The 21,268-nt window shown below is 43.8% G+C and overlaps 1 protein-coding gene across 16 annotated transcripts in view; it reads right to left on the bottom strand.

Annotated features, from left to right (window-relative positions):
• OBSCN (obscurin, cytoskeletal calmodulin and titin-interacting RhoGEF) overlaps positions 1 to 21,268 on the bottom strand; it is a 137,489-nt gene that overhangs the window by 95,476 nt on the left and 20,745 nt on the right. For 14 of the 16 annotated variants that reach the window (XM_045086975.1, XM_045086976.1, XM_045086968.1 and 11 more), the window contains exons 10-14: positions 15,108 to 15,383; positions 13,964 to 14,239; positions 9,706 to 9,981; positions 3,422 to 3,697; positions 1,909 to 2,184 (exon numbers count right to left, since the gene is read on the bottom strand). In XM_045086975.1, the coding sequence (XP_044942910.1) occupies positions 1,909 to 2,184; positions 3,422 to 3,697; positions 9,706 to 9,981; positions 13,964 to 14,239; positions 15,108 to 15,383 (1,380 nt within the window). The remainder of the gene's footprint in view (positions 1 to 1,908; positions 2,185 to 3,421; positions 3,698 to 9,705; positions 9,982 to 13,963; positions 14,240 to 15,107; positions 15,384 to 21,268) is intronic. The other 2 variants (XM_045086969.1, XM_045086974.1) reach the window with 2 other exon arrangements.

Raw genomic sequence — 21,268 nt, 5'->3', positions numbered from 1 at the left:
CTAACCCCTTTTTTTATAGTTAGTTAATAATTTTGTATTACAGGATAATGTTAATTAAATTTCACCAAATAGTTTTATTCAGCATTTATTAAGATAACCAACTTTTTCTCTTTTAGGATGTTAATATCATGCATTCTTCTGCTTTTTTAAGTTTCTAATGTTAAAGCAACCAGACACTCTTGTACTACAACTTCCATCATACTATATTGTTCCATTCATATGTTGTCCAACTTGGTTGGCTGATATCTTGTTTAAGAGTTTAGCCTTGATATTCATAAGGTATTGGCCTATAATTTTCCATATATTTCCTTCATAAGATTTCAACATTAATATTATGCTATCTACATCTACATAAAATGAGTTGGAGACTATACATCTTTTTTTTATTCTCTAGAAGAACCTTCATGAAAATGGAATAATGCCTTTTCAGGAATATTTGGTAAAACTAACCAAGGATCCACTTGGCTAAGACTGTTCTCTATGAAAACATTTATTTTATTTTTTTGGAGAGGGAGAGAGAAGGGAGCACCAAATTTAGAAGAACAGGGAGAATCTTGAGCAAGCTCCACAGAGCCCAATACAGGGCTTGATCTCACAACCCTGACATCATGACCTGAGCCGAAATCAAGAGTCAGATTCTTCACCAACTGGCCTACAGGTGCCCTGAAAATATTTTTTATTACTTGTTCCATTTCTTTAAAATTTATAGGACTATTTGAGTTTTCTATGCCTCCTTATGTCAGCTTTGATATGTTAGCTTCCTATTAAATTTTAAAACTTCCAAATTCTTACCATGAAACAATCTTTCAAGTTCTCTTCATATAATGTTTCACAAAGATAACTAGCATGATTTTTGCTATCTATACACACCTGCAAACCACTAAGTACAGATAGGATACCACACTGTTCTGTGGTGGCACCTCCAGGTCAAATGTGGGACCCTTATTGAATGCTAAGACTCTCTTAATAAAAGAAAATGAATATATTTCTCAACCTTCTCTATCAGCCAGCCAAGGAGGCACAAATAGACACCAACCATTAGGTAATGCTACCAAATAAATACTGGTCCACCAGTCAGGCTGCCATAATAGTAATTCATCTTTAGCAATGTGTGCTGACATGGCTTAAGTTTTTGTTCCTCTCTATTTCTAAATTTATATATCAGACTCCAAAGGAATTCTGACAAAGAATTGTTTAACTGAATACAAAAGATATGCTTTAAAAGGAATATCTTGTACCTAGAGGTACGTGTCACAGGTGTGTATCTACCCATCTCTACTTTTGTATACTTTGTACGGACATCACAGTGTGGAATGGATCTAGATGTCTCAGAAAAAGCAGAAAGAGCTTCTCTATCCATGCGCAAGGAAGGAAGAGATTCACAGAACATCTAAAACGTGGATAATCCAAAGTTAGTCTGAGATATTTACAAGTACAGATGGGTAGTTGAAATTTCCCATTTATCCTTGATCAATGGGATCCAAACATCTGGCTGGTGATAACCTGCCTGTGGTTCTGAGGGAGCGAACCTGGTATCTGCCAGAGGATCCAATAGAAGGAAATTTACATATTCCCAGGTGAGAAGCACCTATGCTCCTTCAGACCTAAATGCCAAGCAGAGTTCCAGGCCACGAAGAAACTGGGCAGGTTTGAGGAACATAGAACATAGAAGTTATCAATGTGCTAAACACCACTGAAGGTGGACACAAGTGGTCCCCCTCCTTCTTACACACCCATCCAGTCAAGCCACTCTTGACCCTGTCATGGGAATGAAAATAGGAAGGTGGGAGAATGTGACATGGGAGGTGATGGTGATGGTGATACTATCCTTAATACTAAGGATAATCTGGGTTCAAAAATCAGTCCCATGTTCCCAAACAAGGCTAATTCACTACCCAAAGAACTGACCTGTCACGTCCAAGCGGAAGGACACCTTCTGGCCCCCAGCCTCGCAGCTATACTCCCCAGCGTCCATCTTCCCTGCCTGCTGCACCACCAGCCGTCTGTTGCGACCCTTGGCCTCCATGTGCACGTTGGAGCTCGCACTCAGCTTCTTCCCGTCCTTGTACCACGTCACCTCTGTCTGGGCCTGGGCCACCTCACAGCTCAGGGTGGCACTGGACCCCGCCTTGGCCTGCACTTCACTGCGTGCTGGCTGCTCCTTGGCAAACACCACAGAGGGTTCTGGGGACAGAGAGAGATGCACATGATGGAAGATACCATGTGCCTTAGGAAGGCAGCACTGGGGGAAGAAGGACTACACCGGGAGGGAGGAGAACTGGAAACGTTTCCAGGCTCTGCATCAGCTGTATGGTCTGGAAAAGCCCCATAGCCTTCTTGACACTAAGTAAAAAAATCGAATTACCCCATCCACCAGCAGTGTGGATAGGAGAACATACATCCTATCACTGTTCCACGTGGACTATCCCAGCTGGGGACCATATATTCTACCACTGTTTCATGTGGGATGTCCCACTTGGGGAACATATTCTATCACTGCCCCACGTGGGCTGTTCCAGGTGGGACCACACATTCTATCTCTGCTCAACATGGACTGTCCCACTTGGGGACCACATATTCTATCTCTGTCCATATGGACTATGCCAGGTGGAGACCACACATTCTATCACTGCTCCACGTGGCTGTCCTAGGTGGGGATCACACATTCCATCACTGTTCTATGTGGCTGTCCCAGGTGGGGACCACACATTCTATCACTACTCCACATGGGTTGTCCCAAATGGGGACCATACATGCTCTCACTGCTCCTCGAGGACTGTCCTAGGTATAACAACACATCCTGTCACTGCTCTACTTGGCTGTCCCAGGTGGGATCATGCATTCTATCACTGCTCCATGTGGGCTGTCCCAGTTGGGGACCACACATTCTCTCACTGGTTCACATGGCTGTCCCAGGTGGGGACTACACATTCTATCGCTGCTTTACATGGGCTGTCCCAGGTAGGGACCGTACATTACCCACTGCCTCACGTGGGCTCTCCCAGCTGGGGACCATATATTCTATCACTGCTCCAAGCGGGCTGTCCCAGATGGGGACCACACAATCTCTCACTGCTCCACGTGGCTATCCCAGGTGAGGACATTATATTCAATCTCTGCACCACATGGACTGTCCCAGGTAGGAACCACACATTCTATCACTGCTCCACTTGGGCTGTCCCGGGAGTAAACCACACATTCTCTCACTGCTCCATGTGGACCGTCCCAGGTGGGACTGTACATTCTCCCACTGTTCCACGTGGCTGTCCCAGGTGGGGACAGTACATCCTATCACTGCTCCACGTGACTGTCCCAGGTGGGGTCCACACATTCTATCACTGCCCCATGTGGACTGCCCCAGGTAGGGACCATACATTCTATCACCCTTGATCAAGGCTAGAGTTTTAACCCAAACGCTGACCTGTGACATCCAGGCGGAAGGACACCTTCTGGCCCCTGGCCTCGCAGCTGTACTCCCCGGCATCCACCTTCCCTGCCTGCTGCACCACCAGCAGCCTGCTGCAGCCCTTGGCCTCCATGTGCACGTTGGAGCTCGCACTCAGCTTCTTCCCGTCCTTGTACCATGTCACCTCCGTCTGTGCATGGGCCACCTCACAGCTCAGGGTGGCGCTGGCCCCCGCCTTGGCCTGCACCTCCCTGCGTGCTGGCTGCTCCCTGGCAAACACAGCTGGAGGCTCTGGGGACAGGGAGAGACACACAGGGTCAAACACATCATCTAATTCAACATGCAGCACTAGAGAAAGGACTAAACATGTGGTAGGGCAGTCATCTCCATGCTCTGCACCAGTTGTGTGACCAAAAGAAGATTTACCACTTTCCTAGAAAAGATGAACACAATTTATCTATACATTTTACCACTGCTCCACCTGGGCTGTTCCAGGTGGGGAGACCAAAAGGTCTCCCTGTGCACACACTCCCCTAGGAGAGTTGCTGTGGGGTCACAATGCAGGCACACCTCAACCTTCTCAGATGATTCAGCCTTGCACATGAATATGTAGAGAGCATCTTGTCCACAGTGCAGGACAGTCCCTGTTGTGTGTTGTCAACTGTTGGCCACCTTGGGGGAGTGGAGTTGTACCTCCACAGTCACCTGCTGTGTCTTGTCAACTGTTGGCCACCTTGGGGGAGTAGAGCTATACCTCCCAGGGCCATCCCCTGCCTGGTCCTAAGGATTCACAGAGTGAATGATCTTTTCCAATGTTTTTGGTCATTAATGTTTGCTCTTTGGCTCAAGACTTTTGCCCAGTTTTCAACAGTATTACTTGTCTTTTCCATGCTTGTTTTTAGGAGATATATTATATATATGATATGTATATATTATATATATAGTTAAATTTTATCACTTTATTCTGCATTTATGGAGGTAATCACTTCATTTCTTTAAATCAGTCTCTAATGTCATGCATTATATTAATTTGATAATCTTTCCTATGTTTAAATAGTCTTGCATTCCTGGACTATGGCCTTCAATATGGTGTATTATCTTTTAAATATATTGCTGACTTATTTTCATAATGTTTTGTTTAAGATTTTTACTTCAAAAATCCATAACAGACTGACCTGTGATTTGAATTTTTTATACTTTCCTTGTCAGATTTTGGTTATCAGCATTACATTGTCCCTCTAAAGTAAATCAGAAACATCTCTCTTTTCTATTCTCCAGGAAATTCTCCAGGAATAGGGGCACCTGGGTGGCTCAGTCAGTTAGCATCTGACTCTTGTTTTGGCTCAAGTCATGATCTCAGGGTTCTGGGATTGAGCCCCATATCAGGCTCCCCATTACATAGGTAGTCTGTTTATCTTTCTATCCTTCTGTCCCCCCCCCTCCATGCACCTCTCTCTCTCTCATAATTAAATACATCTTTTTTAAAAGGGGGGAAAAGAAAAATGTCCATGATTATGCAATAATTTCCTTTAAGAACATTTCACATAATTTACCAGTTAGAAAGTACATGTGGTACAAGATTATTCATTATATCTCTGTTTGTTTAAAAAGCTCTAGGGCAATTTACACATTTAATGCAATTCTTATCAAAATAACATCCATATTTTTCAAAGAAATAGAACAAATAATCTTAAAATTTATATGGAACCAGAAAAGACCTCAAATAGCCAAAGGAATATTGAAAAAGAAAGCCAAAGTTGGTGGCATCACAATTCCAGACTTCAAGCTCTATTACAAAGCTGTCATCATCAAGACAGTATGGTACTGGCAAAAAAATGGACACATAGATCAATGGAACAGAATAGAGAGTCCAGAAATAGACCCTCAACTCTATGGTCAACTAGTCTTCAACAAAGCAGGAAAGAATGTCCAATGGAAAAAAGACAGTCTCTTCAACAAATCGTGCTGGGAAAATTGGACAGCCACATGCAGAAAAATGAAATTGGGCCACTTCCTTACACCACACATGAAAATAGACTCAAAATGGATGAAGGACCTCAATGTGAGAAAGGAATCCATCAAAAGACTCAATCTCAAAAAAAAGACTGAGGGTTGCTGGGAGGAGTGGGGATGGGAGAGGGTGGTGGGGATATGGACATTGGGGAGGGTATGTGCTATGATGAGTGCTGTGAAATGTGTAAACCTGGCGAGTCACAGACCTGTACTCCGGGGATAAAAACACATTGTATGTTTATCAAAAATTTAAAAAAATAAAAAATTAAAAAAATAAAAGGCTCTAGGGCAGGATTTCTGGTTGGCTCAGTAAGTTAAACATCTGCCTTTGGCTCAGGTCATGATCCCAGGGTGCTGGGATCAAGTCCGGCACCAGGCTCCTTGCTCACTAGGGAGCCTGCTTCTCCCTCTTCCTGCCACTCCCCTTTGTGCTTGTATGCTCTCTCTCTCTCTCTCTCTCTGTCTGGCAAATAAACAAAATCTCTAAATAAATAAATAAAAGGCTTTAGGATTATTTGAGGTCCTGAAATCTTCTTGTGTCAACCATTCTCTTTCATCATGCAGAAAGATAAACTCTAATGGATGAAAACCTCAATGTGAGAAAGGAATCCATCAAAATCCTAGAGGACAGCATAGGCAGTAACCTCTTTGACATCAGCCACAGCAACTTCTTTCAAGATATGTATTCAAAGTTAAAGGAAACAAAAGCAAAAATGAACTTTTGAGACTTCATCAAGATCAAAAACTTCTGCACAGCAAAGGAAACTGTTAACAAAACAAAGAGACAACCCACGGAATGGGAGAAGATACTTGCAAATGACACTACAGACAAAGGGCTGATATCCAGAGGTCTATAAAGACCTCTTCAAACTCAACACTCAAAAAACAGATAATCACATTAAAAAAATGAGCAGAAGACATGAACAGACACTTTCCCAATGAAGACAAACAAATGGGTAGCAGACACTTGAAAAAATGTTTATCATCATTAGCCATCAGGGAAATTCAAATCAAAACCACACTGAGATTCCAACTTACACCAGTTAGAATGGCCAAAGTTAACAAGGCAGGAAACAACAAATGTTGGAAAGGATGTGGAGAAAGGGGAACCCACCTGCACTGTCAGTGGGAATGCAAGTTGGTGCAGCCACTTTGGAAAACAATGTGGAGATTCTCAAAAAATTAAAAATAGAGTTACCCTGTGACCCAGCAATTGCACTATTGGATATTTACCCCAAAGATACAGTTGTAGTGAAAAGAAGGGTCACCTGTACCTCAATGTTCATTAAAGCAATTCATTCACAGTGGCCAAACTGTGGAAAGAACCAAGATGCCCTTCAATGGAAGAATGGATAAAGAAGATATGGTCCATATATACTATGGAGTATTATGCCTCCCTCAGAAAGGATGAATACCCAACTTTTGTTTCACCATGGATGGGATTGGAGGAGATTATGCTGAGTGAAATAAGTCAAGCAGAGAGAGTCATATGGTTTTATCATATGGTTTCACTTACTTGTAGAACATAGGAATAGCATGGAGGACATTAGGAGAAGGAAAGGAAAAGTGAAGGGGGGACGGAATCAGAGAGGGAGATGAACTGTGAGAGACTGTGGACTCTGAGAAACAAACTGAGGGTTTTGGAGGGGAGGGGCGTGTGGGGATGGCTGAGCCTGGTGGTGGGTATTGTGGAGAGCACATATTGCATGGAGCACTGGGCGTGGTGCATGAACAATGAATCTTGGAAGACTGCACCAAAACTAATGACTATACAGTGACTAACATAAATAAATATACATATATATATATATATATATATATATATATAATAAATACAAGTTTCTAGGACTATTTGAAGTGTTGAAATCTTCTTGTGTCACTTTTTACACAATTTTCCAAGTATTTGGTTGATTTGCCAAATATTTTCACGTTTATTACCATAAAATAATTTGTCATATTCTCTTGAAAATAACATTTTTAAAAAATACACAGTCAGTGTTTTGGTATCTGCACACACCCACATATGACAGAAAGAATAGCAAATGGTTCGACCATTTTCTTACACCATACACAAAGATAAACTCAAAATGGATAAAAGGCCTCAACGTGAGACAGGAATCCATCAGAATCCTAGAGGAGAACATAGGCAGTAACCTCTTCGATATCAGCTACAGCAACTTCTTTCAAGATACGTCTCCAAAAACAAAGGAAACAAAAGTGAAAATAAACTTTTGGGACTTCATCAAAAACAAAAGCTTATGCCCAGCAAAGGAAATAGTCAAAAAAAAAAAAAAAAAAAAAAAAAGAGGCAACCCACAGAATGGGAGAAGATATTTGCAAATGATAGTACAGACAAAAGGTTGATATCCAGGATCTATAATGAACTCCTCAAACTCAACACACACAAAACAGGCAATCATATCAAAAAATGGGCAGAAGATATGAACAGACACTTCTCCAATGAAGACATACAAATGGCTATCAGACACATGAAAAAATGTTCATCACCACTAGCCATCAGGGAGATTAAAATTAAAACCACATTGAGATATCACCTTACACCAGTTAGAATGGCCAAAATTAACAAGACAGGAAACAACATGTGTTGGAGGGGATGTGGAGAAAGGGGAACCCTCTTCCACTGTTGGTGGGAATGCAAGTTGGTACAGCCACAGTGTGGAGATTCCTCAAGAAATTAAAAAGAGAACTTCCCTATGACCCTGCAATTACACTCCTGGATATTTAACCCAAAGATACAGATGTCGTGAAAAGAAGGGCCATCTGTACCCCAATGTCTATAGCAGCAATGGCCACGGTCGCCAAACTATGGAAAGAACCAAGATGCCCTTCAACGGACGAATGGATAAGGGAAATGTGGTCCATATACACTATGGAGTATTATGCCTCCATCAGAAAGGATGAATACCCAACTTTTGTAGCAACATGGACGGGACTGGAAGAGATTATGCTGAGCGCAATAAGTCAAGCAGAGAGAGTCAATTATCATATGGTTTCACTTATTTGTGGAGCATAACAAATATCATGGAGGACAAGGGGTGTTAGAGAGGAGAAGGGAGTTGGGGTAAATTGGAGGGGAGGTGAATCATGAGAGACTATGGACTCTGAAAAACAATCTGAGGGGTTTGAAGTGGCGGGGGGTGTGGGAGGTTGGGGTACCAGGTGGTGAGTATTATAGAGGGCAAGGATTGCATGGAGCACTGGGTGTGGCAAAAAAATAATGAATACTGTTATGCTGAAAATAAATAAATTAATTTTTTAAAAAAGGAATAGCAAATGGTCGGGTGGTGGCCCCTAGAAGCCAGTGTGGGGCTGCAGACCATCTTGATTGGCCATTAAGACTCAGCACAACAAGAAAATAGATCTCAGTCTTCACTATGAACCAGCCAGAATGGGACAGACACACAAGTCTCCAGACAATGGTGTGAAATACTGCCTTATCATACAGAGGCTGCTACAGAGGACCTCATCTTTAACAAAGCAAGTGGGTGCAGAATAATCCATTCATTCCTCTCCATTTTTAAACCTGCAACAGACTCCAGGGGGAATTCTGAACCAAAATTCTTAGAGGGGAGAAGCAAGATTTGCTTCAGAAAGAGAATCCTGACCTCACATGCGCCTACCAGGTATCTCCCAGCCCTCTGCTCTTGCCATACTTTGTGCACAGATTGCAACAGACCAGAGCTCTGGATTCTGCTACACACAAGGGCACAGGGAACCTTCATTCCCATGTGCAAGGAGGAAAATGTGTTCTAGTACACCGAAAACCCATAGTCCATAGTTCTGTCTTGACATAAATCCAAGTAGGATCAGCTGGCAGAAACTCTCCCATCTCCTGATTTAGTGAAATGCAAGCATCTCTCCCTCGTGTGGCCCAGCGTGTAGCTAGGTGAGGGCGTCTTGGAGTGGCCAGGATCTTCAGCAGTGGCAAATTCACATATAATGGGTGGGTGAGAAATGCCTAGTCTCAGACTCCAAGTGCAAGGTACAGCAGAGTCCCAGGCACCAAAGAACACCCTGGAGGTTCTCAGCAAACAACTTACGATTGCCATTACTATGTGGGAACACCACTTGGATTTCTGGGAGCATACTCTCCCTTCTGCCCGCACCCCTCCAGCACAGTACCACCTTAGCCCAGCCATGAGTAAGGGAATTGAGAGTATGGGCTGTGACATGAGATCCGGTGGGAAGAGCACCAGGGTTGGCTGGGGCAGTTAGCCAATCCCATCACCTCTACACAAGGCTATGATAGTCCCAGAAGAACTGACCTGCAACATCCAGGTGGAAGGACAGCTTCTGGCCCCCAGCCTCACAGATGTACTCCCCAGCATCTGCTTTCCCCGCCTGTTGCACCACCAGCTGCCTCTTGCAACCCTTAGCCTCCATGCATATTTTGGAGCTCGCATTCAGTTTCTTTCCGTCCTTGTACCATGTCACCTCCGTCTTGTCCCGGGCCACCTCACAGCTCAGTGTGGCACTGGTCCCCGCCTTGGTCTGCACCTCACTGCGTGCTGGCTGCTCCTTGGCAAACGCCACAGAGGGCTCTGGGGACAGACAGATATATATGTTAAGAGACACAGAGCTGGGGGGCGCCTGGGTGGCTCAGTGGTTTAAGCCGCTGCCTTCGGCTCAGGTCATGATCTCAGGGTCCTGGGATCGAGTCCCACATCGGGCTCTCTGCTCAGCAGGGAGCCTGCTTCCCTCTCTCTCTCTGCCTGCCTCTCCATCTACTTGTGATTTCTCTCTGTCAAATAAATAAATAAAATCTTAAAAAAAAAAAAAGAGACACAGAGCTGGTACCACTTAGGTCACAGGGAGGAAAGCTTCAGAGTTCAGTTAATTTCCTACTTGGAGCAAATGCCATCATGTGTCCAGCAGGCTGTTGGAGAGTGTCTGCAAACATATGCCTCCTGACCTGGGGCCGGAGTGTACATTTAGATGTATCCATCCCAGGTGACAGCCAGCCCTTGTGGGGAGGTGGGCCTATTCACTCCTATACCCCCAGCACATGGTATGCCCACCACACACCACATCCTATCGGTGTAGCTTATGGTGTAAGATACACTGGCTTTAAAAGATATTTCCAAAGTGATTTCAGAAATGGTTGTACCAATTTACACTTCTATCAGCAGTGTGTGAGAGTTCCAACTCCTCACATCCTTGCCAACACCTGAGATTGCCTCTTTTCTAAAACTGCATGATTCCCAGTAAACTCAAGTGCATACACACAGAATCTCAGAGAGTCCATGCTGTGAAAGCAACCGGCCATGCACACAATCACTGGCACAACCCAAGTGAACACTGGCTCACAGCATGCAGGCACCAGGCACCATGGTAGTGGCTAGAAACATGACAGTCTGTACCCAATCTACTGAGGGAGACAGACAAGCACATTAGTCATGACGGCAGTGATGCCATGCTTGGGTGTAGTTAAACAATGCCACACATATGAGAGAAGGGATGGATGGGTCCCTTAGGCTCTGGGGCCAGGGCAGACCTCTCCGAGGAATGATGAATGACACAAGACAGACAGCTTTGATTCAAGCATAGGGCAGACATTCTAATAGAGGGGAGTCCAGGGCCAGGCTCTTCTGTAGGGATGCTGTGGAGTCATTGGGGATGGTCTAAGGGAGCCACTCAAGGATGTGGGGTCCCACTGGCCCTTGTTTGTCCCCTAGGGACACTGCTGTGTCTGGGCAGGACATGATAATGACAATGCAGGCACGGCACAGCTCCCCAAAAAACAGGGAGACCACCAGTACGTGCACAGACCACCAGTACGTGCAGTTAGAGGAGGATCCAGGTCTCCTGGGAAGAGGGACCATGTAGAATTGAGATGCCACTCAGCCATGTTCCCCTCAAGGGTCTCATGAGTTCTGAAGCTGCTGGACACAGGAGACTATGAAGCCCCACAGAAAACCTCTGAGCTCCAGAGCAGACAGCACACTCTGGCACCTTGCATTCCAGGGAAGATTAGCACTGAGCATCTGCTGGGAAAGGGGCCTCACCCACACCTAAGCATCTGCAGGAATTTAGGGAAGACCATGCCCAGAATTGGGGCCCACCAGAGACGGAAGGCCCTGATCAAAACTGCAAGGGGGCCCCGAGCCAGCATGGTCATGGAATGAGCTGAAGTTTGGCTGCCTTCTCTCCACTATCATAGGAAGGAACAACCCTCTTTCTGGAATAAGATAGCATGATCTATACCCAACAAGGTTTCTCAAGCAATGTCTGACAGTCAGTGGAAATGTTGCTTGTGTGTCAAGGAAAGGAGTAAATAGAAAACCAGAAAAAGGACAATATCAGGTGATGGGTTATTATGCTTTTTCAGACTGGGATATATCCATTATTAATACTGTTTTAAAATGAAACTTTAAAAATAGATCAAACAGGGGTGCCTGGGTGGCTCAGTGGGTTGAAGCCTCTGCCTTCAGCTCAGGTCATGATCCCAGGGTCCTGGGATCAAGCCCCGCATTGGGCTCTCTGCTCAGCAGGGAGCCTGCTTCCCCCTCTCTCTCTGCCTGCCTCTCTGTCTACTTGTAATCTCTCTCTGTCAAATAAATAAATAAAATCTTTCTTAAAAATACATCAAACATAAGAAATTTACTACAGAGTCTGGAATCTATAAGAAATCAATGAGATGGAAATTATAGCACTTGAAAATAGTCAACACAGTATATAAGTGAGTCAGACATACTCTAAGTAGAACAGAATATTAGGGAATTTTAAGGCAGGTGAAAGAAAACACAGAATAAAGGAGAGAGAGAAAAATAATTAAGAGGCAGAAAGAAAGATGCATATGAGACATGTGGGGAAACACAAAATGGTTAAATAAAATGTAACAGAACTTGGGACAGAGGAGAGAGATGGGACAGAACAGATATAGGCCAAGGGTAGCCTATGGTTGAGGAGAACATAAACCCACACACCCAAGATGACCTGTGGCTCCAACCAGGACGAATAAAAAGGAAACCACACCGGGGCGCCTGGGTGGCTCAGTGGGTTAAGCCGCTGCCTTCGGCTCGGGTCATGATCTCAGGGTCCTGGGATCGAGTCCCGCATCGGGCTCTCTGCTTAGCGGGGAGCCTGCTTCCTCCTCTCTCGCTCTCTCTGCCTGCCTCTCTGCCTACTTGTGATCTCTCTCTGTCAAATAAATAAAATCTTTAAAAAAAAAAAAAAAAAAAAAAGGAAACCACACCTAGATTCATCAAAGTAAAACCGCTGAAAACTAAAACCAAACATAGTATCTTAAAAGCAACAGGAGAAAGGAAGGAAGGAAGGAAGGAAGGGAGGGAGGGAGGGAGGAAGGGAGGGAGGGGGGAGGGGAAGAAAAGAAAAAGGAAAAGAAAAAGAAGTCTTTGAAGCAACATAACAGAACTGACAGTTGATGTTTTAGAAGAAAATATGGGACTCAGAAGACAATGGAATGATATCTTCAAAATGTTAAAACAACATAGGGGTTGGGGTGATGAAGTCTCATGCAATCAAAAACCTGTGTATAATTTGACTCCCCCAGAATGTAACTACTGATAGCTTACTGTTGACTAGAAGCCTTGCTGATGATACAAACTTGACCAATACACAATTTGCTATATGTGTTATGTATTACAGACAGAATTCTTCAGTGAAGTCGGTTACAGGCAAGAGAATGTTACTAAGAAAATTGTAAGAAAGAGAAAGCACATTTACCATACTGTACTGTATTTATTTTAAAAATCCACATACAAGTGGACTTGTGGAGTTCAAACTGATGCTGTTCAAAAGTCAATTGTATTTACAAATTACAAAATTGTATTTACAAATTACAAAAAAAGCTCTATTAAAATGTAATGTGATTCCCAGAGAAAATACCCTCAGAATTAAAAAATAAAATAAATATGTTTCCATATAAGAAAAAAAAAATAGAGCCTGAGAAGACCAGCTAAAATAACTACTGATGACAGAGTTCTTCAGGCAGAACAGGTAAACAAATAATCTCAGAATATGGGGTCCAAACCCTGGCTCTGTGGTTTTCTGGCTGTGTGAATTTTGGCAACTTATAGATTTTTCTTAGCCTCATATTAAAATGCAAATAATTGGGGTGCCTGGGTGGCTCAGTGGGTTAAGTATCTGCCTTCGGCTCAGGTCATGATCCTGGAGTCTTATGATCGAGCCCTGCATCAGGATCTCTGCTCAGCAGGGATATTGCCTCTCTCTCTCTCTCTCTCTCTCTCTCTCTCTCTCTGCCTGCCTCTCTGCCTACTTGTGGTCTCTCTCTGTTAAATAAATAAATAAAATCTTAAAGAAATAAAATAAAATAAAATGGGAATAATCAGAACTCCTCCTCTGAGGTTGTTGCAATGTTTGCCCAAGTGAAAAGACAAGAAACACTGATAAAATACAATCATTGTCATGTAATTCATACCTGCTGGCTGCTGCTTGGGAAGCTTTGTGACCAAACAGGACAGGAGACATCATGTGCATGCACCCCCACTCTGGATAACTACTGTGCTCTAAGGAGCATAAGAAAGACCTCAAGGAACCCACCTGTGACGTCCAGGCAGAAGGACACCTTCTGGCCCCCGGCCTCGCAGCTGTACTCCCCAGCATCTGCCTTCCCCACCTGCTGCACCACCAGCCGCCTGCTGCAGCCCTTGGCCTCCACGTGCACGTTGGAGCTCGCACTCAGCTTCTTCCCGTCCTTGTACCACGTCACCTCTGTCTGGGCCTGGGCCACCTCACAGCTCAGGGTGGCACTGGACCCTGCCTTAGCCTGCACTTCACTGCGTGCTGGCTGCTCCTTGGCAAACACCACGGAGGGCTCTGGGGACACAGAGGGACGCACATGATTGAAGATATCATGTCTGTTAGGAAGGCAGCACTGGGTTAAGAAGTACTGAACCAGGAAGCAGAGGGAATGGAAACTTCTCCTGTGTCAGCTCTACGTCAGTTGTGTCATCTGGAGAAGCCCTATAGCCTTCTCAGCAATAAGTAACACAATTTATGTACCCATTCTGTAACTACTGTGTGAGGGCTTGTTCAGGTGGGGACCATACATTCTACCACTGGTCCTCATGAACTGTCCCAGCTCTATGTTGCATGAAGGAGTGAAGAGCCTAAATTCTCCCTTTCCTCAATGTGGACTGTTCCATGGGGTCCCTAACTCTACCACATCTCCTATGGGCTGTTCCAAGTGGGAACCATATATGACCACTGCTCCATGTGGCTGTTCCAGGTGAGTACTAAACATTTACCATTGTTCTGCCCAGTTTCTCCAGGTGGGGACCACACATTCTATCACTGCTCCACGTTGGCTGTCCCAGGTGGGGACCACACATTCTATTACTACTCCACATGTGCTGTCCCTAGTGGGGACCACACATTCTATTACTACTCTATGTGGGCTGTCCCAGGTGGGGGCCATACATTCTACTGCTGCTCCACGTTGGCTGTCCCAGGTGGGTATCATCCCTGGAACACCAGTCATGGTTCACAGGAATTAGCAAACCTTTCCATGTACACCTTCCTATCCAATTTCTATTGGCTCAGCCACATGTATGAGAATCGGAGGCCAAAGGAGGGACATGTGAAAAGTTAAGTTTAATGGAAAGAGCTCCAGAGTCTTTCTGGACTCTATGCTTATCCCACCACCACCCTCAATCAAGACTAGAGTTTAACCAAAAGAACTGACCTGTGACATCCAGGTGGAAGGACACCTTCTGGCCCCCTGCCTCGCAGCTGTACTCCCCGGCATCCACCTTCCCTGCCTGCTGCACCACCAGCCGCCTGCTGCAGCCCTTGGCTTCCACGTGCATGTTGGAGCTTGCACTCAGCTTCTTCCCATCCTTGTACCACGTCACCTCTGTCTTGTCCTGGGCCACCTCACAGCTCAGGGTGGCACTGGACCCTGCCTTGGCCTGCACCTCCCTGAATGCTGGCTGGTCCTTGGCAAACACTAATGCAGGTTCTGGAGACAGAGAGGGACAATCAAATATCTAGAGCTGAATGAAGGCCCACCCTCTGGATCTCAAAACCAGGATGGCTTGGCCACAAGCCTGCCCTGTTCCTGGCTCCCTCTACACAGAAAACCCCACACTCAGAAAACACATAAAGCAAGAACAGGTTAGTTTTCATAATCTGAAGACTCCAGGTCAAATAATTTCCAGGTAGGTATGTGTTATGATTCAGTATTTGGCATTTAACATCTGTGATCCCATAATTATCCTAACAAATGGAGGCATACCTGCACATCAAACCACAGATATTTTCAGGGAGAATTTATTGTTCACTGTCACCAACAGTGGGTGATGTCCAAGTCACAAGAACACAGACACAATGACTCCTGATTCAGTCTGTCATTTCTAGTAATCCAGCCACCATCCATATAATGAAACCCCTGGCTTGGGAATTGGACAAGGTTTTTATTAGCTTACTTCTCTGGATCATATTACATTCTTCCTTTTGACATATAACCATCAACAATTTTTTTCCAGCAGGGTTTTGTTAATGGTAAGTTCTCTCCATTTACCTCCTGAAAACATCTTTATTTCACTCAAACTTTTGAATGATAGTTTAGCTGGATACAGAATTCTGGTTGACAGTCATATTCACCCAGTACATTGGAGATGATGCCTTCTTTGTGCTCTTCATTGCTGTGGACAAATCTGTGGAAGGATTAGTGTCTTCCCATTCATCTTTACTCTTCTGTGGTTCACTGTGATGTGTCTAGCTGTGGATTTATTTTTCCTACATTTCCCATGATCACTTAGGAGTCCTGAAGCTTAGGATTCACATCTTCAACCCCTGCTAAAATTTCTCTGTGTGATTTCCATCATATTTTTTTCTTCTCATTCTCTCCAGCCTCTCTAAAAATCCTTTGGACACACCTGTGGCCTACATTTTCTCTTCTCTACCTCTGCCCTTCTCTTATTTTTTTAAATCTCTGTGATTCCCTCTGAATAACTTCCTCAAATCTATCTTTCAGTTTAGTGATTTTGTCTTCAGCTATGTCTAATTTGCTATTTACCACTCCACTAAATTGTTCATTATAAATGTGTTTCCCATTCATGAAGCTTCATTTGTTTATTCTTTGAACCTGCCTGTTCTTCTGCTTCCTACTTAACTTTTTTCTTACTTTATCAAATCTCTCATATTACTCATTTTAAGTATGCTGTTACATCATCTGAGGTCCCTGGGTGGTCTAGCCCTCATCTTTTCTGTGACTTCCAACTCCCTTCGATATAGGATTATTCCTCCAGTGTTTAGATGTATTTTACTGTGAATCTGATATGGTTTCCTCAGCCAGTAGTATTATTAAGTGTGACTTTGGCAGTGGGGTAATCCTCCTGATGGTCACTGTTGCCAGGCATCCCAGGAGTGCCACTGGCCTGGAGCCCCACTGGTAAACCTTCTATACTAGAAGTTAACCACTTCTCAGTCTGGGTTTCTTAGCATTATAATTTGAAATCTCATTCCCAAGTGAAAAATAGGCTTCCATTTCTTAGGGGAGCTTTTCCCATCTAAGCCGAAGCAGAAATACAAGTGCCCTGTGACCTCCCTGAGACGCAGGAGATTGCTTTTCTGGTCCATCTTTTCCTTAATGATGTGGTTCTAGAAGGTTTCCATCACTGTATGCTGATCTCTGCTTAACTTCCTATTTGTTCTCATGCATATTGGCAAGCTGGTGGTGTAAGTCTGACCCAGGTCCCTGGGACCCAAAGGCCCCCACAGTAGCAACAGTGCACCAAGCCATCATCCACTGCTTTCATTTCCCAGTGCCTCCTCTTTTCTAGCACCTGGAAATGTCCCTCTTTCTCCTTTCCAGTCCAGATATTAACTTAACCTGACTTTGTTACATTCGGCCCCACAGTTTCAGAGGTCCACAGTGGGAGAGTTTTCACACTAGAGAAGTCCAGATGGGGTGCTTTGTTTTATAGTTATTTTTTTTTAATTTTCAGCATAACAGTATTCACTGTTTTTGCACCACACCCAGTGCTCCATGCAATCCGTGCCCTCTATAATACCCACCACCTGGTTCCCCCAACCTCCCACCCCCCACCACTTCAAACCCCTCAGATTGTTTTTCAGAGTCCATAGTCTCTCATGGTTCATCTCCACTTCCAATTTCCCCCAACTGCCTTCTCTTCTCTAACTCCCCTTGTCCTCCATGCTATTTGTTATGCTCTACAAATAAGTGAAACCATATGATAATTGACTCTCTCTGCTTGACTTACTGCACTCAGCATAATCTCTTCGAGTCCCATCCATGTTGCTACAAAAGTTGAGTATTCATCCTTTCTGATGGAGGCATAATACTCCATAGTGTATATGGACCACATCTTCCTTATCCATTCATCCGTTGAAGAGCATCTTGGTTCTTTCCATAGTTTGGTGACCATGGCCATTGCTGCTATAAACATTGGGGTACAGATGGCCCTTCTTTTCACTACATCTGTATCTTTGGGATAAATACCCAGGAGTGCAATGGCAGGGTGATAGGGAAGTTCTATTTTTAATTTCTTGAGGAATCTCCACACTGTTCTCCAAAGTGGCTGCACCAACTTGCATTCCCACCAACAGTGTAACAGGGTTCCCCTTTCTCCACATCCCCTCCAACACACGTTGTTTCCGGACCTGCTAATTTTGGCCATTCTAACTGGTGTAAGGTGATATATCAATGTGGTTTTAATTTGAATCTCCCTGAAGGATAGTGATGATGAACATTTTTTCATGTGTCTGATAGCCATTTGTATGTCTTCATTGGAGAAGTGTCTGTTCATATCTTCTGCCCATTTTTTGATATGATTGCCTGTTTTGTGTGTGTTGAGTTTGAGGAATTCTTTATAGATTCTGAATATCAACCTTTAGTCTATACTGTCATTTGCAAATATCTTCTCCCATTCCGTGGGTTGTCTCTTTGTTTTGTTTACTGTTTCCTTTGCTGTGCAGAAGCTTTTGATTTTGATGAAGTCCCAAAGTTTATTTTTGCTTTTGTTTCCTTTGCCTTTGGAGACATAACTTGAAAGAAGTTGCTGTGGCTGATATCAAAGAGGTTACTGCCTATGTTCTCCTCTAGGATTCTGATGGATTCCTGTCTCACGTTGAGGTCTTTTATCCATTTCGAGTTTATCTTTGTGTATGGTGTAAGAGAATGGTTGTGTTTCATTCTTCTACATATAGCTGTCCAGTTTTCCCAGCACCATTTATTGAAGAGACTTTTTTCCACTGTATATTTTTTCCTGTTTTGTCAAAGATTATTTGACCATAGAGTTGAGGGTCCATATCTGGGCTCTACTCTGTTCCACTGGTCTATGTGTCTGTTTTTATGCCAGTACCATGCTGTCTTGGTGATCACAGCTTTGTAGTAAAGCTTGAAATCAGGTAACATGATTCCCCCAGTTTTATTTTTGTTTTTCAACATTTCCTTAGCAATTCAGGGTCTCTTCTGATTCCATACAAATTTGGGGGTTATTTGCTCCAGCTCTTTGAAAAATACCGGTGGAATTTTTATCGGAATGGCATTAAAAGTATAGATTGCTCTAGGCAGTATAGACTTTTTAACAATGTTTATTCTTCCAATCCAAGAGCATGGAATGGTCTTCCATCTTTTTGTGTCTTCTTCAATTTCTCTCATGAGTGTTCTGTAGTTCCTCGAGTACAGATCCTTTACCTCTTTGGTTAGGTTTATTCAGATGGGGTGCTTTTAATGCTAACTTTCCAATCTCATCTACTAGGGACTTTTTGCTTCAGGAACTCCTCTCTAACCTTCTAATAGTCAATGGAAATCTTGGCTTTTGGCCATCAGAGCATAGGTATTTTCAGGGAGAATTCATATATATACATATTCTAAATAAAATAGAATAAATAAAATCATCTTTTAAATTTAAATTTAATTAACATATAACATTATTAATTTCTGAGGTAGAGGTCAGTTATTCATTAGTCTTATATAATACCCAGTGTTCATTATGTCATGTGCCCTCCTTAATGTCCATTATCTAGTTACCCTACTTTCCCACCCACCTCCCCTTCAGCAACCCTCAGTGTGCTTCCTATGATTAAAAGTCTCCCTCTTATGGTTTGTCTCCCTTTCTGATTTAATCTTCTTTTATATTTTCCTCTATTCCCCTATGATCCTCTGTTTTGTTCCTTAAATTCCTCATAGAAGTAAGATCATATGATAGCTGTCTTTCCCTGATTGACTTATTTTGCTTAGCATAATACCCTCTAGTTCCATCCACGTCATTGCAAATGGCAAGATTTCATTTTCTGATGCCTACATAATATTCCATATATACCACATCTTCTTTATCCATTCATCTATTGATGGACATCTAGGCTCTTTCCATAGTTTGGATAGTGTGAACATTGCTGCTGTAAACATTCGGGTGCACATGCCCCTTCGTATCACTACATTTGTATCTTTGGGGTAAATACGCAGTAGTGCCATTTCTGGGTTTGTAGGGTAGCTCTATTTTCAACTTTTTGAGGAACCTCCATGCTGTTTTCCAGAGTGGCTGTACCAGCTTGCATTTCAAAGATAATTCTTTATGAGATATCACCAAGAATGGGCAGTATCCTTGAGTTACAAGATTTTTAATTGGATTTTTAATATTTTTAAAAGGCACAAACCCAACATATAGATGGTTCTATTTTTATGTCTTAAATGTATTTTTCATGGAGAAAAAAAGATAAAACACCCATCTGGCTGACTTTCCCCTGGAGCAGGTGGCTGGATGGAAGACAGTGGTCTTCAACAATCGGTGCAGTGGCTGGCCAGGACTGCAGTCAGCCTCCATGTCACTGGATTCTCCCCCCACCCCTCTGGGTCTCTCCTTATATGGTCCCAGCTCTCCCAGGATCCCAGGGGTAGGTCCCATTATCATCCACTCCTTCCACAGCACTTCTTTTCCCAGTCCCTCCCACCACCAATATGCCAACAAACACTGAGTCTCCCTTCCCAGACCAGCATCAACTGAGTACCATGCCCAGACAGCCAACCACCTCCTGGACATCCCAGGCTAGCTCATCACCTACTCCTCCCAGCAAATCTGCTCCTGTCCTCCTGCCATGTCTCAGATGGTGGCCCCTCAGTCTATGTGTTCACCCAAGCTTGTAAGACTCACCAATATCACTGTTTCTCAGCCTACACCCACATAAGTACCACTTCATACACTCATACACCCTCTCCATCCCTTTAGCCACCACCTCTGCTTGACCCAGACACCCCCAGAAGCAAAATCTCTGCAGGAAAATGTCTTCAGGGGCCAGAGGGGTTCAGTGGAATCCACATGCTTCCTGTGCATGTGATGCCCATCTGAGCTCCTGCCACATCTGCCCTCCCAGCCAACAACAGCCTTATTTCTGGAATCATTTTTACATCCACTGAGGCTACTACCAGAATTCTGAGAACGGATGAGTCCTCACAAATGCTACCATGTAAAGGCAGAGAGCACCTAACCACACAGCTGACCATCACTCTCAGCCATGGCCAGTGGGTATACACCTTTCAGACTGTAGAGTGAGGCACCTGTCACTCATTTTGTGGCCCCAGACTCAGCTGCATCCTCAAGTTAGGGTCACACCAGGTCTCTGTTATTTCTGAGGCTCACTCCATAGGAATCCTCCCAGACTAACTGTGAAGGAAATTGTGTCTTCGATAAGCATGGCACAAAATCATTCCTGATCACACTGTGTGTGTATGCATCTATGTGTGTACGTCTATGTGTATATATGTGGGGATTATTATGTATGTTTGTGTGTGCATGTGTGTGTGCATGTTAATGCATGTGTTGTTGAGAGTATATATTTTTAAGTGTGCATGCACATATGTTTGTGTGTACGTGTGTCTGT

The sequence above is a fragment of the Mustela putorius genome, unplaced genomic scaffold (genome assembly GCF_011764305.1).
Source record: "Mustela putorius furo isolate JIRA1106 unplaced genomic scaffold, ASM1176430v1.1 tig00001009_pilon_pilon_pilon, whole genome shotgun sequence".
Lineage (NCBI taxonomy): Eukaryota > Metazoa > Chordata > Mammalia > Carnivora > Mustelidae > Mustela > Mustela putorius.
Note: the sequence above shows the minus strand (reverse complement) of the source record. Positions and strands in the feature narration are given on the sequence as shown.